The 27,486-nt window shown below is 43.5% G+C and overlaps 1 protein-coding gene across 7 annotated transcripts in view; it reads left to right on the plus strand.

The window, feature by feature from the left end:
- The window catches only part of DAB1 (DAB adaptor protein 1), a 417,476-nt gene that overhangs the window by 246,365 nt on the left and 143,625 nt on the right, over window positions 1-27,486 (plus strand). For all 7 annotated transcript variants that reach the window (XM_027108386.1, XM_027108389.1, XM_027108387.1 and 4 more), the window contains one exon: window positions 27,021-27,160. In XM_027108386.1, the coding sequence (XP_026964187.1) occupies window positions 27,021-27,160 (140 nt within the window). The remainder of the gene's footprint in view (window positions 1-27,020; window positions 27,161-27,486) is intronic.

The raw sequence follows: 27,486 nt of genomic DNA on the forward strand, positions 1-27,486 counted from the left end.
AGCACCACAGCCCGGAAGAGCAGCCTCACATCACTAAACAGGGTGCCTCACTTGTAACCCGCTCCAAACCCCAGGTGCCCTTAGGCTGCGTGGAGTCTGAATCTGGAATTGCAGGGTTTCTAGATGAGGTTGAAATCTGATGACACTCTTCTCCCCAAATAAAAAATTCATTCCTCCTCCATTAAAAGTAACCCGAGTTAACTGCTTTTAGTTAAAGAAAACCTTTAAAATGTTGTGTTTCCTGTTTCCTTCTCAGCTAGCCTTTAATCTCTGGGAGGTAGCTGTGGGGGCTTCCCTTTTATCGTACCTAATGGGTGCCTCGCACTTCGTTAGGTATCTTCCATATGTGATTGTATATGTTTGGCTTTCTTCTTTTTCAGTTTTGTATTATGTAACATGATAAAGATAGAAAAAATACAGAAAAATGAATAAGACATAAATGGACAGCCTAATGAATGATTATGAAATGAACACCTATAAAACGCATATCCAACTCAAGACATTACAACATAACTAGCACCCCAGAATTGTCCCATGTCCCTTCTTAATCTTAGTCACCTGCTTCCCTCTAACAAATGAGGAAGCCATATTCTCAGTTTTTGACAAAGATGCCATAAAATGCATAAAGCTGTCGGAAACATAAGGAGGACTGAGTCCATAACTGAATAGCCAAGGGTGGTCAAGTACCTAAAGTTTATTTATAATACCTACATTGTGATTTTAGGGGAGTATGTAACATGCAACACTCAAACATCTAATATATCTTGTATCTTACTGTTTTGGAGGTGAACAGCTCTTGTAAAAAAAAATTCATGGAATGACGTAATTTGGTCTGGACAGGAAAATAAACAATCAAAAACAAACAAACAAAGCCTAAAACAAAATAAAAACAATGATGACAATAATATCTCCTCCTACCTTTTGCAGAATGCTGATTCTCGACCGGATACTGGACTAAGCAGTTTCCTTAAGTTGTTCCCGGTACATTTTTCCATGAGTGTGTGCTTTAGAGTTCTTTCCTCATCCTGCCCCTATGACCTTGTTACTTGTACATGTTTGCCCTGGAGGTACAGGAAGACAGCAAGCTTTCTGAGAAATTCTCCAGGTTGGGCCGTTGTTATGCTATGTTGGGGCCCTACTATTTCAGCGCAGACATGCCATGCATGCCTAGTGTTCACCGAAGAGCTAAATGCAAAGGCTTTAGTTGTAATTTGGATGTAATTTTTTGTGGTGATATAAATACGACTCTATTTGAAGTGGGTTGAATTAGAAAACTCATGAATAAATGCTTTGACATAATCAGAATTATATAGCAAGGAACTGACCTACTTTGCAGGAAGGCTCCCCCAGAGTTCCTTGGGTAATAGTACATTAACCCAAAAGAGAAATCTTCCTGCTAATAGAACTTAGCAGAGAAGATTGGAATCTGCAGTTGGTCAGGCAATCCAAAAAAATTATTTAAAATCTGAAATCATTAAAAAAAAAATGAGTCATGTTTTCCTTTGCATTTTATTTCAACTGAAGCTATATAATAAGTGTACATCAATTTATTGACCTTTTGATGTCAGTATAAGGACTTTTCTTGGAATACAGTTTTGCTAATTGGAATGCTGTCTGCTCTTCTAATAAAATCCATGCCCATGAAACATGTCTTCTATGATTACCAGTTTTGGTTTCTTTAAAGTGGCATGAGAATTTTAAAACACTTGCAAAGTAACCAGAATGTAGAATCCATCTGGGTCTGTGTGCTTTTTTCACTTAATTTTTTTTTATAACACTTTCTTTTCACCACTTGGCCATTTTGATTGTTTCCAATTACTGAACTTCATTTTCATAGAAATAACACCTCCCTTTTTTTGGATTCATGTTTCACTGATATATGTAATATTTAATAATTATATACTTACTATAACAAGTATAACTCATAAGCAGGTATGGTAACAGATGTGTGAGACTCTTGGTAAACATCTAACTTAACAGAATCAAACAGAAATCAAGTAGCCCACCTGACATTAGTGTTCATAGTGAAGCCAGCATCAGATAGTGAGAGGGGTCAAATCCGGCACATTGGTTACTTAAGAGGTTTTCTCCTGTACCTCTCCTGCAGAGTTGTTTTGAGGATTTGATGTAAGTTAAAGTAAGGCATATAAATTACATGACTAACATAAAAAAAGTGATGAGTGCATAGTAGGATCTCAGAAAACTGTAGCTTAAATTTTTCCTCTTTTCTCACTCCCATCAATTCAATCACTATATTTTCATTGGTTTACATCTTTAGTTATTCTGCTAGCCTGTGAGCTTGCTGAGGATAAAGGGCATGTCAACGTTGTTTGCTTTCTCTCCACTATATCGCTTAGCATCTAGTAGGCCTTCTGAAAATGTGTTTTAATTTTTGCAGTTGAACAAGGTTGGGGATAACTCTTAGGGGAGGGCTGGAGAATTCTGGCCAAGAGGCCTGTGTCTGGGGTGGGGATGCCAAGAGCAAATGCTAGGGGCTGACATGTGGACAGGTGAGGGTGTATGGAGATGCCATCACAGGTGCCAAGTCTATAAGGCCAGTGACGTGATCCTGATGGGAATGGTGGGGACACAAGTTCCAAGTCAGTCTGATTTTCTCAAGCACCCTTCTGGGAAGCTTCTGCCTTTTGGTTTCAGTCTAGCCTGCTGCCAGCTGAGATCAAGTTATCAAACTTCTTATGCAGAGGTTTGCCACCAGACAAGAGAATGCTTGCAAAAGGAAACAAACATGATTCCAATCCTAGGAACTTCTTAAGGGCAGTGACCATACGCTACTCATTTTTAGATCTAAGTCTATGAAAAGGCAAAAGAGAAATTTCATGAAATTCCAAACTTTCAAATCAAACAGTCAAGAGCCTCACAGCCCCCTGCATGGACTGAACTTGCCGCGATTCTTCCTTCCTGGCGAAAAAATACACTCTCCAATTGTTGGCAACTCTTAATAAGAATCAAATCCTCTTTATTGAAACCATGTCTAAACAGTAAAATGTTGCTTGGGCCCCTATGCCAAGTGAGAAAGAAAGGAAATGAAATGGCCTTGATGAAGTGTCGAGAGGAAGACCCTTTCTGCTCTAGCTTGCTTGAATTTGAGAAAGCTCTCTAGCGCGAGCCACAGAATACACTCTCGTCTCTCACCTGCTTTTCTCTTTGGCAGTTAGCTCTCACTCCACCTGGGGGGTGTTTCTGGCTTTGATAACCCATGATCTGGTATCCGCACTGCTTCGGGCGTTAAGTGAGTGGTAGCGAGGGTCGTGTCCTTTGATCACTATGCCTGTAACATACAGCTCTATTTTCCTGATGTCAGGGCTCATTATGAAGGACCAACACTTGGGACTAGTCATCAGTGGCAGCAGGCAGACCAGGTAACCAAATATTTTATTACGGTCGGAGGTTATGTAGCAGAAAGAGCACGGACTGGGTCATCAGGTTCATGTTCACATGTCAGCTCCATTCTTCCTACCTATGCAGTTTGGCCAAATCACTGCACCTTTGCTGAGCTTCCACTTCTTCATCAGTAGACAGGGAAGCATAATGTCTTTTTTTCCCCCATGAAATTGTTTTGAAGATCAAGTGAGCTAACATGGATAAAGCGTTTGCGTTATGAATTGTGTCCCCCCTCCCCCCCGCCAGCCAATTTTCATATGCTGAAGTCCTAACTCCCAACACCTGAGAATGTGACCTTACTTGACAGTAGGGTTGTTTCAGATGTAATTAATTAACATGATCCCATCAGGGCGGGTCCTAATCCAATATGACTGCTGTCCTCACAAAAGGGGGAAATTAGTACATAGAGACAGACACAGAGCGAGAATCCTATGTGAAGATGAATGGCAGAAATTGGAGTTGTGCATCTATAAGCCAAGAAACACCAAAGATTGCCATCAAAAGCTAGCCAAGAGACATGGAACAGGGTCTCTCTCCCAGCCCTCGGAGGGAACCAACCCTGTCGACACCTTGACCTTGGACTTCTAGCTTCCAGAAGTGTAAGACTATAAATTTCTGTTGTTTGAAGCGGCTTATTTGTGGTACTTTGTTCCAACAGCCCTAGGACACTGATGAACATCTGTCAGTCAATTTAGTTCTTGACCTTTCTTCACTCTGTCCCTCTTCCTCCTGGGGCCTCCTTTAAATGTATCCCCGTAAGCGTGCTGCGGGACTCTCTGCAGGGACATACACCTGGGTGTGCAGCACACACCATTTCTGATCTTCCCAAGAGCACAGAGAAGAGGCATCCTCTTTTCTCTGATATGTAATATGTGTTTTTTAATCCTCCGGGTAGTGTGTGCCGTCATCTTCGGCACACACATCCTGCTGAGGGAGATTTGACAATAAGAACAGCCTCGTGACGCCGACCTGAAAAGGAACAGCAGATGTAAACACATTGCTGTCTCTGTAATCTTGAAACAACATTTTTAAAGGCGTCTTAGAGAGCTGGGAAAAGAGGGGTTCTTTTCTTCTAGGTCTCCTGTTTCTCCACTAGCAGGAAAAGATATTCGCAGGTGTGTGGAGCCAGCAGGAGGTACCAAGGAGAGCTGCTTCCCTGAAACCATCCTGAGTGATTTGCATTGTACACAGTGAACACAGACCACCTCACTTTGCCATTCATATTAACTGAGCAATTTTTAAATGTAAAAGGGAGCTCCTTCTGGGTTCATGGTCAAGGCCATGCCCTGGTGCTTCACTGGGCGTTTCCTTGAAATTGGCCCTATTTGGTACAGCTTTGCTTTAGTGTTGATGCTACATGGAAAAACCTCCACCTGACTGGACGATAGCATCCTGTCACCACTCTTAGCAACTTTAATGTAAAGAAATTCAAACTCTAGGACTTCCCTGGTGGTGCAGTGGTTGAGAGTCCGCTTGCCGATGCAGGGGACACGGGTTCGTGCCCCGGTCCGGGAAGATCCCACATGCCGCGGAGCGGCTGGGCCTGTGAGCCATGGCCGCTGAGCCTGCGCGTCCGGAGACTGTGCTCTGCAATGGGAGAGGCCACAACTGGGAGAGGCCCGCGTACCGCAAAAAAAAAAAAAAAAAAAGAAAAAGAAATTCAAACTCTGGGAACCAGCAGCCCTCGTCCACTGACTCAGAGGAGAGTTTTCCAGCCACAACGCAAAACAGTGTCCTCTTTTCTCCGGAGCCATATTGAACCCTTTGCCTTGATCTGAGAACCTAGCATCTCAGCTCCTTCAAGTGTTCCAGGCGGCAGTGAGGGAGCCAGGGCCCCCACAGAGCGAGCCGCCTGCAGGCTGCAAAATTCCAGCAGAGACAGGATGTTTGAAGTATCAAAAGCTCCACACCTGTGGGTGATTTCCATGCAGAGACAGAGCAAAGAGTAGCCAACCCATGACCTCTCCAAAACTCACATCTACCCCAGGCCTTTGAGGAACAGAGCCATCCCTTTTGTTTTCCCAGACATTGCAGGAATACAAAGAAGATGAGGGATGTATAGGTTTGGCAGAGAAAAGAGACAATGGGGCCATCTCAGAGGCCACTGGAGCTGGACTCAGAGATGTGCCTTCCAATCCTACACCTGCCAAGTTACTAGGTGGGAAAGCTTTTCAAAGCCCCTGTACCTGCCAGCATCGCAGTATCTTTATTTGGAAAATAGGTTCATAATAAGTACCTGACAGCTCTGTTGCCAGGATTTTGTGCAATAGCGTAGGTGAATGTGCCTTGCACTTGTGTGTGTATCTGTCAGCCTGTTTTCTCTCTCCCGCATCTGTCATCTGTCACATTTATTGAATGATTCCTATGTGCTAAGCACTTTGCTAGGTTTATTATATTCATCAATTATATACCTAAAGGAGCAGGGTGTTGTTAATGGTTAAAAATCACACTGCTTGAGTTCAGATAAATTCCAGCTGTCTGTGTGACCTTGGCCAAGCCCCTTTACCTCTGTAAGCCTTGGTTTCCTCGTTTTTGTAGTAGGGAGACTAACAGTGTCTACGGTAAGGGATTTTTGTGAGAAACCAATGAGGTGATGCTTGCAAAATATGTGCACCAAGCCTGGCACATAGTAAGTGCTCAATAAATATTAACAAAAACAAAAAGAACTTGTTGAAGAGTGAGTTTCTCTGTAACTGCTAAGGGGATACACATACCTGTAAGGTTGTTGGGTGACTCCGTCTGTGACTCGATTTTAGCTGTGTTAGAAAATGTGTTTTGTAAATCAGTTGAGTTCTTTGGTTTAATGTGTGTGTGTGCCTGTTTCAGTTTATTTATGTGTATTTCTTTAGTTCATAAGAGACTTTTCAATGTGAACTAGAGGGAAAGGGACAGTTGGGAATGTCAGGGAGTGGAATTCATAGATTGAGGGAGAGAGATCAAGGGAAAAATAGCATTTTGGAAGGAACTCAATTCATCACATAAGAGAGAACCAGGAGGGAAGACTCTCAACATTTTGGACTGGTGGGGTAAGAGAGGCTCTTGCTTGTGACAAAGGAAACGTGCAGGAAAATGCACAGGTGTGCAAACATGGAGGATATATTTGGGGACCTGGGTTCCAATGGGCTTTATTTGACTGAAGCCAGGATCTTATGTTGGGGAAAATGGGAGTGAGGAATTAAAAATGGGTTTTCTTTCTAATTGAAAAGACTGTGGTCTTCACAAGGGCAGGGAATGTGTCCATAAAGCTCGCCTCTAGCTCCCCAATGCTTAGCAAGTAGGTGTATGGTAAATACTTGATGAAACATTGAATCAATGAATGAGAAATTTCTGTTTCATTTTGTTTGGAGGGAAGGGGAACCTTTGAAGACTTGTGAATAATGGAATGACATTTATAAATGTATACTGTCTGAAGAGCATCTTACAGTTCTTTATCAGATGGACTGGAGTAGGGAAAAATTGTCAGGTAAACCAGTTTACCTGAAAAACTGTCAGGTCAACCAGGGTACCATGGAATTATCTAGGGGGAGGTATAAGGACCAGAATGAATGTGGTGACAGTGAGGATATTTTAGAAATATCATTTACAATTCTTAGAACCTGTGTGAAAGCCACAGTAAGGTGAAAGGGAGATGAAAGTCCCTCCAGAGTTTCTACCTGGGTGAAGGAGAGACTGCCCGTGACATTCATTTATTTGACACATGTTATCTGCATTGCACTGGGCACCGTCTTAGACACTGAAGTCTCAATTATGAATAAGAATCACAAGTGGTACATCAGACCTGCGAGTAATTGCACAGTGTGCTGGGTGTTGTCGCCGTTGTTGCCATAAACGAATAGTTAGGTTGTACAGCGACTGCACATAAACTTGGCCTGGTGAGGCTTCCTGGGGGATGGTGGTGGGGAGGTGGCAGTGGTACTTGGCACTGAAACGGAAGAGCCAGTCTGAGTAAAGGAGAAATTGCTCATCTCAGTTTTGTACATATTACATTCCATTCATTGTAAGAAATTTAGATGCCACAATTTAGAAGGTAGATAAGAAGGTGGGCATGGACGGGGCCTAGGAGAGGCGTTGAAGATAAATATGTTGACAAAGGTGTCATGTAGGAGAGGGTGAGATTGTCAAGTACGAAATAAAGACCCTGGACAGAATGTTAGAGAAAACCTCTGTTAAGGATCTGGAAAGAAAGGATGCACTGGTTAGGGAAGGAGGAGAACCAAAATGGTCACAGAAGCATAAGAAGAGTGACTTCTTCAAGAAAGAGGAGGCAGTGAGAAGTCCAGTTGTATGGAGGGGCTAAGGAGAGTGAGCGTGGAGAGAGGACCATTGCAATAACAATTCCTTGATGAGGCGGCCTTCATGAGAGCACATCCCATGTCATCGACTCCTTAGTGGCCTGTTGTTGTGGCGTTTTTAGTGGCTTTGGAACCAGATAAGTCAGTTTGTAGATTGTCCAGGTCCTGGTTGCCTTTGAGAGGCTTCACTCGTCACTGAGTCCTTTCCTGAAATGGGGGTAAAAGACTGAGTTCCGGCCCATAATGCAGCTCTGACCATGTCATAATCATGTCCCTGAACAAAGACATCCTGAACACCCACAGAAAAAATCTGACCTGGGCTTCACAACCCTCCAGAATCTGAGCCCAGACTTCACAGGTGGTGGATCGTAGTGGAAAGAGCATGAACCTTGGAGTCAGACGGGCACCATTGAATGCAGCCCTCTTGCTGGCTGTCTGACTTGGACAACTCATGCCCCTCTCTGAGTGCCAGTGTATTTTCTGTATGTAGGCATCATCTGTCATGTGCCTAGTACCATTCCTGGCTTAGGAGGGATGCCCAATAATGTGGAGCAGTTACTACTGTGCAGAGTCAGATAAAGGCTCCTTTGCAACTTTTCTGATCTTGCTTTTGCCTTTAACCGTGGTGGAGGCTCTTCCTCCATCCCCCACTTCACGTAAATCATGCGTATCATTTGAGACCTGGCTTTAGTCCCACCTCTCCCTGAAAACTTCCTCCAAGGACCTTGCTTCAAAGTCCTGTTTCCCTCCTCCAAATCCCTAGGACAATACTCAGTATAATATATATGCTAGTTATTCCTGGGCCAACCTGGGCCATGACTTCTAGTGTTCTTAACTTGTTTTCCTATCTTGATTCTTTGTTTCAGTTTTAAGAGGTTTATGTATTACTTCCCTGACTCGACTGTAAATTCCTTGAGGGTAGAGAAAGGCCTTATAATTTATTGCCATCTATAATTTGTAGCTCTGTTGTTTCTTCTTTTTTGTCTTTCCATTCTTTGGAAGACATGGCCTAGCAGGGAAGGTACATTATTTAGTGTCACAAAGGCCTGGGTTTGAAATAATTGGCAGCCAAATGAAGATTATGTGACATGGAAGAAATCACCTACCCACCGGGAACGCTGCTTTCTTCATCTCTAAAATTGAAAAAATAATAATACCCCCCTCATAGTGTCATTGACGGCATAAACAGTGCATAATTGGTCCTCAGTTATGATGTTTGTCACCACTTCCCTGGGCCTTACTAAGTGTGCAATGATGAATATATCTATTTTGTCAGGAAACCTTAAAAGATTTGCTCTGGAAGGCTTTGCATCCCACAGTCCCACACGGAACTGCCCATGCAGCCAGCCCTGTCCCACCCATCAGAATGTAGGATTCTTCCCTGTTCCTCTCTTAGTACATTGGTGGCACCTTCATTTATGAGACACCGCCTTTTTATGAAACTGTGTTTCTTCCGTTAGACTGGGGACTTCTTAAAGGGAGTAATTCCATTTACTCATCTCCTCAGGGAGATGACGTAGGTAGAGTGGAGAACACAGACAGATGTGGAAACAAACATAGCTGGAGTGAATCCTGGTGGATCACATCTTCTTATTGGCTGTGTGAACTCTGGGCAGGTTTCTTGACCTCAGAAACCTGTATCCTCATCTGCACAAAGGGAGGTCATAGTACCCCTTAGGGCTGTTGTATGAACTAAATGAAAAGTAATGTATGCAAAAATGTTTATCACTGTACCTGGAACATAGCAGATGTTTAACATGTGGGCAGCTCCAGCCCCGGGATGTCAGTTACATAAACGATGCTCACAAGGTGTTGGCTGAATTAAACTAAAAAAGATTTAATACTTATTTCTGTTTTCCACTGATCCATTATATCTTATTATTGCTGATGATCAACACTTGTCACATTTTCTCCCTGGCACTTTACTACAGTAGTTTAAGAAGCATTAGGACTGTGCTTGCAACCATATTGAGCTCCTTGGAAGGGAGGGGCTTTGTTGAAATTAGCAAGGCTGTGTAGGCGTTCATGCTTTTGTTACCCGATGGAAAAGACTTGTCTGTTTTTCCTTGTTGGCAGAAAGGAGAAAAAAGAAGTTGCTTAGAAGATAATTGGCTCTTACCTATTAAATTAACTGAAAGCTAAAGTTAATCTCCAGGGAGATAAACTACAAAATTAAGCAATTTGAGGTTTGAGATCTTGGTGATGACAGCAGGGGAGAGATCATCAAAATCCACATTCTTTCTCTTCTCATGACTGTATTAGCAGGTATGACTCTAGGGAGAGAGAATCAGAGATAGAACACGTTCCCTGGGGCAGTGACCCGGGTACCACCATCTACATCCCTTCCCTTCGGCAAGCATTTAGTGACCGTCTCCTGGCCACGCAGAGGTGGGCCAGGAGCCAGATGTACAGAAATTCACATCCATTATTAATGAAAGTTTTGTTGTTGCAAGTAATGCAAGTCAACTTGAATGGACTTGAATATAACAGAGGGACACATCCTAAGGACTGAGAGTTGTCTCACAGACCTAAGGAAGGGCATGTGTGAGCTGAGCCTCTGGAAAGATGAACCAGGAATTTTCAATCAGTAAGGACCCCAACAGTAATTTCTCTCTGTGGTCACTTCTTCCAGAGCATCTTTTCCCTTGGCTTTTTATATGATTGGCCTTTCACTTACCTAGGCCAATGGCAGGAAAAGTTGGCCACCCAGAATTCTATAATCTAGTCACAAGGAAAGATGGACTCCTTTCTCTGCTTCAATTCTCAATTCCCAAGGATGGGGCTCTGATCAACACAGCTTGGCCCAGGTGTCACCATCTGGTTCAGTCAAGAGGGGCCAGAGGGTCGGGTCATGTTGTATAAACACGGCCGCTGTGATGATACCGCTTTGTGGGAGAGAGCGGTCAGCTGGGGGTTCAATCACTGAGATTGGACAGATATCTTAAAACTTGTCTAGTCTTGATGAATGAGGCCAGGTCCCAACTCTCACATAGTCAGTGAGACAAAAGCAGTAAAAAAGAAGAAAATCGGTGATGATGTCACCGATATGATGATGTCATCATATATGATGATGTCATGCTCAGAAGAAGCCATGGTTTTTCAGCATAGACATGGTTCAGTCTGAACTCTCGGGCTACATTTAAACTGGAGTGGAAAGAACTCATATTTATGGAGCACCTCTATGTCAGATGGACCACTGTCACACATCCAGGGTACATTCCTAAACATCCAGGTAGGTCTTGTCTATTCCATACTGTAAATAAGGAACTTACTGTGACGTAGTCGGGCCTGGGGCCCTCGTGGCAGAACAGGCAACAGGAGGTTGCCTCTGTCCTCTCCCGAATCCTGCACACGCTCCACACAGGCCTTGAAGGGAACATGAAGTCACCCGGTTCCTTTGGCTTTGTCTCCATCACTGGTTGGAATGGCTTTGTCTCAGGAAGAGACACTGCCTTCCACTCAGGGTCCATAAGCCAAGTTCAAGAGTCATACTTGATTCCTCCCTTTTCCTGTCTCTCCCACAGACAATCTATGAATGAGCCCTGTCTGCTCTTCCTGCAGTGTCTGTTTTGATTGAGCCCATTTCTCTACGTCTTAATCCACCCTCCTTGTCTCCTCTCTCACCTGGATCACTATGATACCGCCTGCTTCGACTTCACCCCCTTTTGCCAAAGAGCAGTCGGAGAAATCATTACAAAATGCGGCCATACAGGACAGGAATAAAGACGCAGATGTAGAGAATGGACTTGAGGACATGGGGAGGGGGAAGGGTAAGCTGGGACGAAGTGAGAGAGTGGCATGGACATATATACACTACCAAGTGTAAAATAGGTAGCTAGTGGGAAGCAGCTGCATGGCACAGGGAGATCAGCTCAGTGCTTTGTGACCACCTAGAGGGGTGGGATAGGGAGGGTGGGAGGGAGACGCAAGAGGGAGGAGATATGGGGATATATGTATACGTATGGCTGATTCAATCTGTTATACAGCAGGAACTAACACACCATTGTAAAGCAATTACACTCCAATAAAGATGTTTAAAAAAATAAATGCGGCCATTTACCTGCATAACCCCCGCTTGCCCCCGCCCTACTATGGTGTTTCGCTGGGCTTAGAACTGAATCCACACTCCTTACCTGACCTTCTAAAGCGACACATGAAGGAGCCCTGCCTCCCTCTTTCCTGTGCCGCTCCCATCCCTTCCTCCCTGGTTCTGCTCCCATCACACTAGCTTCTTTCTGTTTTGTAAACAGGCCAAACGCACTCCCTCTCTGCATGACTGCCCTTTACTCGTTGTTCACATCCCCTTTCAAATGTCATTTCTCCAGCAATGCCTTCCTGGACCAGCCTGTCGAAATTAATTGTTCCCCACCCTGCCCCCAGTCACTCTTCATCTCATCAATCTGTTTCATCATCTTCATAACACTTACCACTCTCTGGAAGGATCTCGTTCATTATTTATTTACCGGCTAATTCTCTTCCTTTCCCCTTCAGATGAGAAGCTCTAGGAGAGCAGGAGCTTTCTCTCTCTTGTCTATGACTCTTCCCTGGGACCTGGGCCAGTGCTATGTAGTAGGCATTCAACACATGTTTGTGGCATGAATGCATGACTATTAGGCTGCCTGTGTTAGAAATCCAGGGGCGTTGGGGTGGGGCCTGTACCCTTGCATTCATTACTGGCAATGTCGGGGGGGGCACTTAGTCACTGTCTATTCCAGCACATTCCACTTAAACCCTCCATCACTGGGATTTATCTCTGAGTTTAATCAAATGTAACTTATATCGCAGCCTCCTCAGTAAATAATTGATTTTCCCTGTCTGTTGTCTTCATCACAAATACTCCTTTGTACTCTAAAGAAATCAGTTAATCAGTCGATAGCATACACAGCCCTCTTGTTTAGAAGGCAGATGGAAGATAAAGTGTGGGTCTCGCTCCCACCAGAATCTTCCCGGACCAAAGTAATCTCCCTTAAAAAAATAGTCTGCAAGCAAGTTGGCAGCAGAGAGGCCCAATTAAACCCTCTTGTTTTCTTTTCTTTTCTTTTTTTTTCTAATGGAGATGACCGCGTGAAAGTTGTAGTTGCTGCAGAAGAAAGTTCTCAGCCAGTGGCAGGCTGCACGTGAAAGTAGAAACCCTCGTTCATTTGTGGCTTAATTAACCTCTGTCTGGGTCCAAGAGCAGGCTTTCAAATGCCGAGCGTTCACACACGTGGGGTGAGAACTTCAAACTGGGGGTTTCAACTGTCCTGCGCTCCGCTGTGACCTCAGCTCACCGACTAAATCCCACTCTCCCGCTTCTCTCTGTGCTCTCAGTCATCTGGCTTTCCGTGGGCAGCATGTCCAGAGATTACAGGGGTTCATGTGTAATCCAAATCCTACAGACTTCCTTCCTTCGCCCTCATTGTTTCCCCCAATGAAGAACATTGGGAGAGGTAAGTTTCGCATCTGTGTTCACACATTTGTCTGTTTGGAGCCCACACACGTCTCTGGAGTGGAAGAAGGACGGCGGGAATAATGAAGTGTCAACTCTGATACATGTAGAAAGACTCCATGGAGGCGTTCTCACAGGGAAAAATCCATCTTCCTACTGTCTTCAGGAGGAGTTCTCAGCATTATATCTCTTTGCACTGTTTTAATTGGAAAGATCTTAACTGTCCAATGATAAGGGGTTGGTTAGATAAATTACGCTACATCTATAAAATGGGGATGTCAGGCAGCCACTAAGAATCATGTCCCAAGAAATATTAATATGGAAGAAAAGATGCACTGCCCTGCCAAATGGAAGAAGCAAGCTACAGTTGTACAGTGTGAAAACATTTTTGAGGAATGTGCATTTGTGTGTGTATACTTAGGAAAAAGTTTGGAAGGGCATATACTCAAATGCAGCCACAGATATCCCTGGAAGTTATTCTGGATAACTTTCCCTCTTTTTCCTCTCCTGCGTTTTCCAAATTTTAAGATTTGAGCATGTTCCTCTTTGTAATTGGAAAGAAAAAAAAAAAACAGTTGTTTTATAGAATGGAAATAGAGAAAGTTTAAAAACGTATCTGTTATTTTTTCATTGGAAAACAAGATCATCTTCGCTTGTCATCAGCTCCCAGGGCTTTGTAGATGCCTAATATCTGCTATGATGTGCATTTGCCAAAGGGAGACAAGTTGTGAACTTTCGAAAAGGAAACCCACTGTACCTCCCAGTTCTGGTGGCGGTGACGATCGCCCCGCGCACTCTGACAGACTCAGCTGCCCGCGACGGCTGGCAAACACTCCACAGTTTTGCCAGAGGCCTTTGAGTTGCATTTGGTGAGACAGCGTTAGATCTGGATTTGCCTTCTTGCTTAGGCTTAGCGTCATGGAACATCAAAGCAGGTTACATCATTGGGGCACTCGGCACGACCCCCCCACCCACCCCCGAGCCCTCTTCCCGTCACTCTTGGAATATTGCAGGCACGTGCTAGCTTGCTTCTCCACATCAAGACCCCCTCTCTATCGTCCATCAGAACTCTCTCCCTCAAATGCACTGACTTTGTACTGTCTTCCGTCGAGTTCCCAGGAAACCAGGGGTGGAGATGCAGATTTGCTATAGGAAGCTTATTGGGGAAGTGCCTTCAGAATCAACACCGATGGGGAGTACGGGTAGCAGGGCTGAGCAGAGGGGGAAGTTGAACCCTGCTGCAGCTGCAACAGAGGCCCCAGCTGATCTCACTCTTCCACAGGGAGCTCCTGAGTGGCCTTCAGTGTCGTCCCCAACTGAGGCTTGGGGCTTGGGTTTTTATACTCAGCCTCTTCTAATCCAGTTATCGATTGGATGCAAGCTTCAGGGGGCGGTGGGAAGCGAGGTGAGGGGAACATGGCCTTGGGTGAGGTTACGCTTTGGTGGAGGAGAGTTCCCTGACAGCAGCTCACCCAAGAGCCTTCCTGGGTCAGCATGTCAGCTGGGGGATGAGTCTTCAGACCTAAAGCTGGGTCTGGGAGACACACCACATGTAGCCTGCAGTTCACAGAAAAGGAAGTGAAAATATTGTCAACATATGATACCGTCCAGGAGCTGTACCGCTGTGTTGGGTGCTTCACACATATGCTCGCATAGAGTTCTTACAGTAATCCTGCAGGAGGAACGTTATTAATGTCGTTTGCGGAGAGATGAAGTGACTTGCGCCAGGCCAGGAGGCTCCGAATGACAAAGAGCTGAGGACCCAGGTCTCTCCTGGACTGTGTTCTTTCCCCTGCATCATCCTGCTGCTCCCCCACCCTTATGTGCGTCATCCTGTCTTGCCTTCATCCCCGCCGCACCACAACCATAATAGGACCCTTTCTGTTGCAAATGACAGAGACAAAAATCAATTCAATGACTGTGGATTCAGACCTGTCCTTCCCCTGCCTTCTGCAATCCTATTTCTTACCCAGCCTCAATTGCACATTCTCTTCCTTAAAACTTTTGTTCTGTTTTGGTTTTTGCGTTTGTTTTTCTTTTAGTGTCTTATTGGGGTAACATTGGTTTATAACATTATATAAGTTTCATGTATCCAACCTTATAATTGTACTTCTATATATGCTACAGTGTGCTCACCGCCAAAACTTTCCATCCATCACCATACAGTTGATTCCCTTTACCCATTTTTCCCTCCCTCCAGCCCCTTCCCCTCTGGGAACCACTGCTCTGTTCTCTGCATCCACCTGTTTGCCTTAAAACTTCTTTGGATTAACTCCATTGATTTTCAGCACTCCTGGCTCTGCCTTTTCTGAGCTCTGTGGTCTTGGGCCAGTCTTTACCTCTTGGAGCCGTAATTTTCTCATCTGTAAGAAGGGACTAATAGTGCATGTCACGCTAGGTTGTGAGGGATAAGAGTTCAATGAAGGGGAACATATATATTGTTTAAAGCCCATTCTGTGCCTTGCACTGTGGCATCAACATGAGCTAAAATATTGCACACCTGGTGCATTCCCTTACACCCTTAGTGGCAGCACATACTGGCTTTACCTTCTCTGCCCCTTGGCCACTAGGAAAAAGACCCAAGCCCAGCCATACAAAGACCTGAGAAAGCGAATGGTGTGTACCATCCTCAGGCTGCCGGTAAGCAAGTGTGAACAAGGAAAGCTGCAGGTTAGAAGCCAGGCTGGTTAGTCCTCGACAGGCCCAAGTTAGCAGGATATACCAAGCTCCCAGGCCTTCATGGAAGACTTCAGAAGGACTCGGCAATGGAGGGTTATAGACGTCTTTCTAATCTTAAAACTGGAAGGTTTCTCCCTTTTTCTGTCTCACGCTTCTTCCTCTTACATGGAGGTATGATTGGCTATTTTTCTATTATACCTGACTTGTGTTCGAGAAACGTTGCTAGGGGTTGTAGTGCCACTAGCCTGTTTAATAGCACCTGAGACTTTGGGCACCGTGATGAAAACTTAAACTTGACTTTCCAAAGTTAGAAAAAACTATGTCTACATGTTTGGGGGAGGGTGTTGGAAACTCTGGGTAAGGAAAGTGAGAGCACTTTCCCTTACTCGGTATACTTCCTTCTTCAGCAACTATTTCTTGAGCACCCACTCAATGCCAGGCACTGTCCTAGTTGTTTGAGATGCACAGAGAGGACAACAGAAGACAATGCCAGCCCTCCAGGAGCTTACAGTCCAGCTAGGGGGATTCCCGGGCCTAGGTCCTTCCTGCCTCAACATGCTCTGCTGCACCAGGCGTCACCACATGGAGCACGATGCACACCCCACACTTACTTAGCATGGTAGTCTCTTCAGTTTCCCTTCACAGAGACTTTAAAGTGGTGTTTGCAAGGACAGTGCTAGGAAATTGTTGGGCTAAGGATCTGTTGGCGTGGCATGACGTGGCCAATGATTGTTTTCTTCTGTTATTGAGCTTATTAATGATGTCATACCATTTTTATAATAGATTTTTAAAATTAAATAACAGCTCGCAGAAAAGGAGAACCAAGTAAATACTAATAGACCTTTGTCTACTAGGAAATTGAAAGAAGGCCCAACCGTCAGAGCATAAGAATTGGGTCACAGGTGGGGTCACCAAAGGATCCTGCCTTGTACTTCTGTGGTTCGTAATCTGACTCTGCCTCAGAATCATTGGCCAAACTTTGAAAATGCAGATTGCCAGGCCCTCACCTTAGAATCTCTGGAATCTTACGACTTGGTTTTCTACAGAAAGGTGCCCATGGATGCCAGATATCCTTTATACAGTGTTCTTTCCAGAAGTACCGGAGAGGAGAACTTGTAAAGAAAATGTGTGTATGAGTCATAGGTTGAATATTATTTTAGCTTTTGAATTAGTTTACCTTTTAGCAATGATGACAGCAACCATGTTCATAAAAGTGCCTTTTAGCAGCCCCCTAAGTGTGTCATTCCCCTTGTTCTGCCCACTACCCAGCTAGTTAATTACACAAAAATCAGCATTCTCCCCTACACAGTCAGCATACATAATTTCCTGTCCATTGCAAATCAACACCTGGATAACGGCAAGACAGAATTCTAAGTAAAATAAGATATCTCTGCTCCTGGGCCCTGAAATTCCCCCCACAATCTGTTCTTACATTGGACAACCTAACAGACAATAGAGCTCTCTCAGCAATGGATAGAATGATGTTGGCTAGGCTGGGGGATGAGGGTGGGGGGAAACCTCTTTGAGATTTTCTTATCATCAAGATGGATGGCCTAGTAAATTCAGAGATATGCAGAAGGAGGGAGGATGTCTCAGTTTGGGTACTGGGTTAATAATTCATAAGGTGATCTCCCTCTGTCCTTCAGGAAGGAACATCCTGTTCCTAATTGCACCCTTATTCCCAGGCAACCAAAAAAAAAAAAAAAGTTACCAAACAGCTGGGACCATCACTTCTAATGCAGTATGACTTTGCTATGGTTAGCTTTGGGCCACTGGTACTTAATGTGAAATATATTATGTGGGGAGGAGGAATGCAGTAAATATTTACTGAAAGACTGCCACGTGCCAGGGAGTGTGCTAAGAGCCAAATGTGTATTGTCTCATGTAATTCTTCTAACTGTCCTAGAGAGGAGTGCAAATAACTATAGTTTTGTACAGATGGAGAATCTAACACTCAAAGTTAAACGCCTTTCCCAGAATCGCACACACACAGGTGGTCCCAGAGCTACTGCCGCGCCTCTGACCGCAGCGTTAGGCAACCGTGCCCCTCACTGGCAGCATAGCCTTGTACCGCTGAGCCTACTTCCCTGTGCTTCTGTCCCCTCTTCCTCTGAATGGGATGCAGTCTTTGCCTTCAAGGTTGTTCTGACTTTTCAATAAGACAGTATGTGGAAATGGGACAGACATCCTTGTTTTCAGATATTATCCAGCTTTTTCTTCCTTCTTCCTCATTCTAGCCTCCCTGTTACAGACTGAATGTTTGTGTCTCCTCCCCCCACACCCTCTAAAATTCATGTACTGAAGCTCTACCTGCCAATGTGATGGTATTGGAAGTGGGGCCTTCAGGAGGTAATTAGGGTTAGATGAGGTCATGAGGGTGGGGCCCCCTTGGTGGGATTAGTGCCCTTATAAGAAGAGGAAGAGAGATCAGAGCTCTCGCAGATGCTCTTTCTCTCCACTAAGTGAGGATACAGCAAGAGGGCAGCCATCTGCAAGCCAGAAAGAGGAACCTTACCCAGAACCAAATCTGCCAGCACCTTGATCTTGGACTTCACAGGCTCCAGACTATGAAAAATCGGTGCCTGTCATTTAAGCCACCCAGTGTGTGGTATTTTGTTACAACAGCCTCAGCTAAGACACTTCCTTAGACGTTTAAGTATCTAAAAAAGAGGAGTGAATACTCAGCTCGATATAAGAAATATCTTGATGTTGACCTCTACTAGACAGGAAAATACTGTAACTGTCAAAAGTTAAAAGAATTAAAAGGATCCACAGCCAGACTGTCCACATTAGAAAAAAACAATCTTGGCTCTTGTGTGGGTTTCTGTGGCCATGCTCATTATCTGGGATGAGTGGGGGAGGTAAAGAGAGAACAGTCTTGGGTGTGAAATCTCTTTTGTTTGGCCATTAGCCATCTTTAGTGAACGGCCTGGAGTGGGAGACTGATTACTGATTACGACTCCAGTCGATTCTGTGGGCTCTCTGCCTCAGTGTCATGAAAAATGCTAATTGCCTGCTTCTTTGGGCTCCTGACTTCTGACAGAGAGGCTTGTTTTTGTTGAAGTTTCTGCAAGGTCACTCCCAGTGTGGGACCTCCACGCTGGCAGTGCCTTCTGCTCCAAGACAGGGACATGGTGTTCTTCCTGACAGCATCCTTGAAGCCTTTGCAAAATGGGGAGTTTACTCGGTGCCCTGAGGACTGTCTCCATTTAAATTCAGAGTTATTTCCTGGGTTATGAGATGAGCAGGTTGTGATGAGGCTGAGAACCGCTCTTCCCTAATGGGATGAAGTGCAGTCAACAGTGAACTAACTGCAGGTGTGATATTTACTTTATCCCGTTAGGACTTCTATTCCTTGAAGACTTAGTGAATCACACTCATGGAGTGGATTTGAGATAAAGTCTGTACGGAAGGGGTTTGTAGTGACCCTGTACACTTTCTCAGTGTGATCCAGACTCTGGGAGTCCACTAGCCTCTTTTGAATAAATAAATAAATGCATTCATGTATTGAATTATTCAATACAGCTGGGAACTGTGGGTCCACTTTCTGCCAAGCACCATGCTAGGTTCAGAGAACACAGATGAATCAATCCCTGCCCCCACCCTCAGGGAGCTAACACGTAGAGGAGACAGGCATGAAGACAAAGTCAGTGAGGTGCCCTGGTGCTGTGATAGATGCTGTGAGTGAATTGAGTGAAAATGTGTCTATTTGTTAGGCAAATGCCAGGCTCCGGGGATACCTTGGCTAACAAATCTAACACAGTCCAGGCCTTTCTGGAGCTTACAGAGGAATGAGAAGGAGGAATTTAAACGGATTATTACAAATGAGATTAATTTGTTGCAAGGAGGCAGGGGGATTATCAGGAGAATATTGTGGACACATCTCAGAGGGGACATCCCAGGTAGACCTCTGGGATAGAGACACCTGGACACATGGCGTTGTGCTGAGACCTCAGGTGTCGAAGGGGAGGGGGGAGAGGAGGGGGGAGGATAGGGAAGGGTGGTGGCTTCAAGGCCCAAAGAACAACAGGTGTAAAACTGCAGAGCACAGTGTGCTCAGAGCATGGCTTGTTGGAGGATCAGGATGAAGGCCACTGTGGCAGGAATGTGAAAAGTAAAAGGGAGGGTGGTCCAAAATGAGGTCGATGAGTTCAACAGGGACCATATTTATGGGGGCCTTGCAGGATATTTAAGGAGGTTCATTTTAGTTATACAGCAATATACCTATTTTAGAGCTGTATGCTCAAAAATCTTTTACTGATAGAAATGTGATTAAAACAAAAAAACAAAAAAAAAAAAAAAGAAAGAAAAATGCCCTGGAGACCTTCTTCTGTGGACTCAGGCAGACCTGGGACTAAATCCTGGCTCTAGTACTTACCGAGGTGAATCAATTTAAACAACATGACCTCTCTGAATTTCTGGCTCTGGATCTAAAATATGTGGATAGGACCCACATACGATTGCCTTAACAGTAAGCTGAGCTCTACAAAGCACAGCACACGGTTCTGGCCATGGTTAGAGTCTCTAAATATTAGTTTTAAATGTCATCATAGACGGTTAGCTCTCAGAGATCTCTGGAGAGCATTTTCTCTCTATGAATGCTCATTGGTACGTGGGGAGGCTGAGCCTCCAAGAGGATAAATGACTTACACATAATCCCATAGGTGAAGGTATAGGAACAGAGACCACACCTGAATCCAGGCCTCCTTACTTCCCAGCCAGTTACTGCTTTTCTTCCATGGCATGTGGTTTCCAGTCATAAACCCTGTATCTTCCTCCTTTGGAATTCCAATCAGTGGTATATTGAAAATTCAATTCTCAGATTACTTGGAGAGTTTTGGATTAAGATTCTTGACAAAGCATCCCTTATAGTGATTGTTCATCACTGTTGCTTGTTTATGGAACCTAGTAAAGCCAGTGCACCAGGGCAGAAATCTTCAAACCATTCCGCTTAGGCTCCTTTCCTCTGATGTGAGTAGGAAAGCACTAATGAGGTGGTGCCCCTCAGGCCCTCCCTGTCTCCCAGGCATGTATACCCAGCCAGCCACAAATGCAACTGAACAGTGTTTCTCCCACTTAAGGAGATCCCTTGGAAACATTTAAAAAGAAAGTCTTGGGCTTTTAAGAAAACAAAGAAAACTCTATGAAAATACCTTTGCTGCGTAATGTCTTTTATTATTACTGATTTTTATCCTTTGTGAACTGGTAACATGTTTAAAATATTATTATAAATTTGAAAACCCCAAATCAAAACTTTGTTTTGAAATTCTCATTCTGAGGACACAGTTTGAAAAATAGCACCTCCAAAGAAGTTTTCTACATAAAAAGGTTGCTGTTCGACCACTTGCTGTTCCTGGTGAGCTTCCAGAATTACGAAAGTCTGAATCAACTCAGTCTACTGTGTCCCTCCCACTAGGCTCAGAATCTCAATGGGTGGGATTTAGGAATGTGGTTTTTTGTGTCTGTGTGTGGGGTGTGTGTGTGTGTGTGTGTGTTTTAAACAGGTGATTCTTCATTAAACTAGAATTAGAAAATGACTGCAATAATCTATTGACATTTCCACTAGAATGTAAGCTCCACGACTAGAGGGATATTTATATATTTTGGTCACTGCTGTATCTTTAGCACCTTAGAACTTATAGTGAGCCCTCACTAGAGAGCTTTATACTTCCCCAAATGTTGCTACACTGTTGTTTTAATCTAATCCTCACAACAGACCATAACATAAATAGCTCCTGTGGCCTAGAGAACAAAGCCCAAAAGCTTTAGCTTGGCTTCCAAAGCCCTTCATTGATTAGACCCCTCCAGCCTTTGTCAGCATCACTCAAGCCATGTGTTTGAACACAGTACTTTGCAAGCACATCGATTGTCTCAGGCTTACCCCAAATCAATGTAATCAAAATCTGTGGAGTGATATTTATAAAAGCTGCCTAGATGATTCTAAAACATAGTTAGGGTTGAGAAACACTCAGTCTAACCTAATTACTCACTGTCTCTGAATATTACCATAATCTTCGTTCCTCTAGAAAGCAGCTTCCTTACTTCTCTACCTGTTGAATCCCTGCTTTTTCACCAGCCTCCCTCAAACGGCATCTCAACTCTGCAGCTGTTGCTAATCCTCTCCTCACCAGGCAGAAAACAATTCCTCCTCCCCTCGGCTCTATATGACATTCACAGTCCTGGTCATATTTTGTAAAGCTATGTGTGTCTCCTTCTGAATTGTGGCTTCCAGACAGGAGAAGAGACACTTTTCACTTACCTAGGTACCACAGAAAGCTAGCACAGTGCCTTGCACAAAGAACACTGAGGCGGTGCATTGTAAAGATGGTGATAATATAATTAGGGTGACCACACAATTCACCATCCAGACTGGGATACGTTTGAGAGTAATGAGGGGTGCTAGTAATAATAGCGTCAGGACAAAAGGTATAAACAGGGACTGTCCCAGACAAACTGGAAGTATGAGCACCTAGATAACAATGGCCAACACTGACTAGCTCTTACTGTTTGCCTGTCACTCCTACATGCTGTCTGTGTGTCATTTCTTTGACCTAAACAATGACCCTATGTGGGAGCAACTGTTCTTATCTGCACTGAACAGAGAAAGATGCCGTGGAAGACATGTAAAGGAACTTACCTAAGGCAACACGATTAGGGGCAGGGTGGGAGAGGTGGCACTTGAACTCAGGTCCTCTGAATCCAGAGCTCATGCCGCCCAGTGGAGGAGCTCAGGCCTCAGTGTACGACAGGATGAAGCTCTGTTCACAGCTCAGCTTGAAATAACTTCAGTTACCTCTCTGGCTTTAGTGTCTTTATCCATACAATGATGGCAATGCCTCCTTTCAGTAACCCTGGAGGATTAAATGGGACATGGGATGAGAAGATCAGGCGAGGTGTGTGCGCTTGTGATGTACTTGCCTTAAGAGAAAGCTATCTGCCAGTTTACTGTAGGCTCCATCAGACATCTATCCAAATAGCTGTGACACAAAGCGAGAAGTAGTAAGTGCTATGACAGGTCACAGGAGACCCCATAGCCTAATGGGTAAAAGCATGACATTTTGCTTGAGACCTGGGTTCAAATTCAGGCTGTCATATTTGAATAGACATTTCTCCAAAGAAGATAAGCACGTGGGCAATGAGCACATGAAAAGATGCTCTGTATCATTAGTCCTGAGGAAAATGCAAACTGCAACAATGAGGAGATTTCACTAAACACCTACTAGGATGGCTAAAGTTAAAAAAAAAAAAAAAAGACAATAAGAGATGTAGCAAGAACAGCTGGTGGAGAAACTGGAACCCTCATACTTTGCTTGTGGGATTCTAAACTGTTGAAGCCACTTTGGAGAAACAGCTTGACAGTTCTTCAAAAAGTTAAACAGAGGTACCATATGACCCAGCAATTTCTCTTCTAGGTGTAATCCTAAGAGAATTGAAGAAATATGGCTATGTAAAAACTGGTACAGAAATGTTCATTGTAGCAGTATTCTTAATGGCAAAGAAATAGAAACTGTTTAAATGTCCATCAGCTGTTATGGTATATCCATACAATGGAATATTATTCAGAAAGAAAAAGACGAAGTACTGATACATGCTATTAAATGGAATAATCTTGAAAATGTGATGCTAAGTGAAGGAAGCCAGTCACAAAGGACCACCTATTGTATGATCCCATTTATATGAAATGTAGTTTGCCTCCAGAACAGGCAAGTCTATAGAGACAGAAAGTAGATTAGTGGTTGCCTAGGGCTGGTGGGCTTGGGGAAGATGGGGAATAACTACTTATGTGTACAGGGTTTCTTTCTGGGTTGATGAAAATGTTATGAAATTAGCTAGCAGTGATGGTTGTATAACTCTATGAATGTACTAAAACGACTGAATTGTACACTTTAAAAGAGGGAATTGAATGGTATGGGAATTAAATCTCAATAAAGCTGTTATCTAAAAAAATTCAGGCGATGCCCTTGGCTTTGGGCATTGGTGTCATCTTCTATAAAAATAGGGCTCATGACAGAGACTAACTCAAAGAGCAGATGTGAGGATTAAATAAGACATTGCATGTAAAACTCTTGGCACAATGACTGGTATCGTAAATGCTCGATAATAGTTGATTTTCCTTAAATACATGACCTTTCTCTGTCCATCCTGAAGCAGAGGATCAGTGGTGCTTTCAGCAAAATAGGCTGGGGATTCATGATAACTTAGGATGCATGAAGATTGACACTCTCCCTCACACTCTCAAGTCGTATGTGCCTCTGAAGGAACAGTGTTATGGCTCTGATCTCTGTTATTTATTTCTTAACTTATATATTTGAGACCTTGCTCAAGATGTGCTCATGAAAAATTACCCTTTTAATGGTGGAGCATTTAATGAGAAACCGGATTATCTACTGCATAAGTGCCCTTCATACAAATCAGCTTGGCCTTGGGTCCTAATCTAAATTGGGCTCTCTACTTTCCTCTAAATGACCTAATATTTTCTTATTAATCTCTGCCCTCGTTCAGCTGATCTAGCTCTGCTTCCTCTTATGAAGCATGCTCCTCAACAGAGCTCTGTGCCCTGACAAATGTTTCTTAAGGCTGTCTTTGTATCTGACTTATGGACATTTTTCGGACATGACCTGGAGGCTGGAAGCTGTTTCTTCCATTTTCAAGCCATCTCTCCAATGGAGTTTTAATGCTGCCAGTGTATTAAATATCAACAGATTTGGGCCAGGTGAGTTTTGGTAGAAGTTTAGATGGGGCTTCACAGGGAAGTCGAATAGATGAGAAGCAGTTAATCATCGTGGTTAAGAGAACAGGCTTGAAGACACAGAACACAAGCAAACCATAAGCCTGGGCTTTGGCATCAGGCAGATCTGGGTTCAGGTCCCACTCAGTGAGTTTGGACAAATTACTTGGCCTCTCAAACCTTCAATATAGATCCTTGTCTATAAAACCTAAGTAATAGTACCTACCTCTAGGATTATTTCCAGGGCTAAACAAGTTGGTGCATATAATGAGCTTTGTACAGGACATGATAAATCCTACCTGGTATTGTTATTATACTTAAACTTTGGAGGAAGTTCCAAATAGTGAAAGGGATGCTATTAGTGACTGAAATAGTGTCAGGAATTGAAGAGGCAGAGATGGTATTTGCGATAGAATAAGGTAGAGTAAGATAACCTTCCCAAGAAATAGATCAAACCGTAGGCCACTCCTACCAAATCTTGCATAATAATGCAGGGAGAGGTGACCTGTGGTGCTCACAGCTGGATGTCTGTACGTATAGGGTATATCAGGCAAATGTTCCTCTCTTTGCTGTTAGCCTTAGTCTCTGACATCTGCCCTCACTGATCCCGGAGACTTAATTTTTACATTGATTACACATTCAGACGAATCATCCATGTGTTATATTTGCCTTATGGAAAGTAATTCAAGAAGTTTAATATGCTAAAAGTCAGCAAGGATGCGGTAGAAAAAATACCAAATGGGATTTGGGGACAACAGTTCCAGGCCTGACTATGCAGACGTCCTTCTTTTGTGTTTTCCTGTCCTCAGCTTTGTATCTTCTATGTGCTTCTTTTACTGAGCTGATAGCAGGGGCAACAACTACCATTTATAGAAAACTTACCATGTGAATCCATGCTTTGCACATACTATCTTATTTAAGTTACTATTCATAATACCTCCTAAAGTAGATATTTAATCTTCATTCAACAGTTAAGGAAACAGAGACTTAGCAGATAGTTTAGTTGGCTTACAAGTGAGAGAGCCGTGATTTGAAATGAGGATGTCTGGCTCTAAAGCTTATACCTTCTTACACATCTAGCATAGAGCACTACACATTTTTGTTTGCAGTCATCAAAAACTTGAGCCTCTAGGGGCATAGACTTTGTCTCATTCATCTGTTGCCAGTGAGTAATAGCATCTGGCACAGAAGCGATGCTCAGTAAGGGATGAATGAATAAATGAATGAAATGCAAGCCATGTTTCGTCAATAGGAAAGCATTATATGATGGTTAGCTATTGCTGTTGTTTTTTTTGTCTATTTTAAGTGTGTCCTCAAATAATTCTCAACCCCACATAATGGAAAGGCCTCAGTTTGTCCATCATGTGGAGAGAAGAAATGGGCTGAATTATCTCCAATGTCCTCATATCTAAGTGTCAGACTGATGAAAGAAGGCATGATAGAGGAGGTATCAGAAGTTGAAGTTAATGATATTCCAGGAGGTGAATATCAGAAGCCTTAGGGCATTCCAGGTTTTAAGAACCACATAAGCAATGCCCCAACCTGTGACTCCTTTGATGGGAGTTTGCCGAAGTTAGAGATTTGAATTCCTATGTATTCTTTCTTTTTTTTTTTTTCTAACTATATGAACGTGGACAAGCTATTTGAACTCTGTGACCTTCATCTTTGTCATCTGGGAAATGGATATGGTTGAGTCATTGTGAAGAGGGGGTAAAGTTTATGAAACATCTCACAAGAAAGATGTGCTCAGTTCACAGTAACTTTATTGTCTTCATTTTATGTGGATGTGTTTGAACTTCTGGTTGATGTGTCTCGGCAAAATATTATGCTAATAATGATTGAGAAAGCTGTTACGAGGTGTGGGCGCACCGTACAAAGAAGTATGGAAGCCTCTTTCTGTACACGCGTGAGTTAACAGAAGAGACATTGTAAAATCATTTTTTGATAATTGCCCCGGAGTCACTGCTTGATACAAAGCAATTACTCTGGAGTCTCACTGTAAAACAGCCCATGGAATTGGGTGTAAGGAGGGTCTTGGACCCGGGCCAGAGTCATATTAAATGCTGGAAATGCCGGAGAGGCTCAGGGCTAATACTATTCTAACAAGAATGTCAGACATAAACTCCTAGTGGGTGATGATCGTTTGTTGATGACCTAGTGTGTATCAAAATCCGTATTGGCTACTTTATACGTGTCATCATGTTTATTTATCTTAATGCCCCTTTGAGATTGGTTATTTTTAACTCTTTTTTTTTTTTTTCTCCCTGAGAAAATGGAGTCTCAGAGAGAACTGTGTAATTTGCCTGAGGATTTAAAAGGATAGAGCCAGAATTTGCATACAGGAGTCTTACCATTCTTTTGTCCGTGGTCTAATGGTTTGACTTTCATAGCATGCTGGTGAACCAGAGAACCAGTCTCGGAGCTGCGGATAGTTAAAGCCAATGGGCCCTGAACACCTACTTATCTGAATCCTGCATTTCTCTCTTTCTAGGTCAGGATCGCAGTGAAGCCACTTTGATAAAGAGGTTTAAAGGTGAAGGGGTCCGGTACAAGGCCAAACTGATCGGGATTGATGAGGTTTCCGCAGCTCGGGGAGACAAGTTATGCCAAGACTCCATGATGAAACTCAAGGTACTGCACAAGCATTTTAATTGAAATAGTGTGGGTTTGATATGACCGAGAGGAAGAAATGATTACAGTCATTCTGGTAAACATATTTTTTTATTCATATACTGGTATATTACTTGGTACACGGATGACTCACTGCATTTATTTATTGGGAGGACATGTCAATCGTTTAGCAAATGTTTGTTGAGCATCTCCTATGTGGAGGTATTTTGCTAGCCCCTGTTGTACAGTTTTTGAACATATCACATGTTATTCAATTGTATCTTCACTGTGCGATGCCTGCAAAAATAAAAGTACAGAATCATCAAATTGTGCTGTCACTCAGATTT

Source organism: Aethalodelphis obliquidens, unplaced genomic scaffold (assembly GCF_003676395.1).
Source record: "Aethalodelphis obliquidens isolate GAN/ISIS:26980383/991018 unplaced genomic scaffold, ASM367639v1 scaffold9, whole genome shotgun sequence".
Lineage (NCBI taxonomy): Eukaryota > Metazoa > Chordata > Mammalia > Artiodactyla > Delphinidae > Aethalodelphis > Aethalodelphis obliquidens.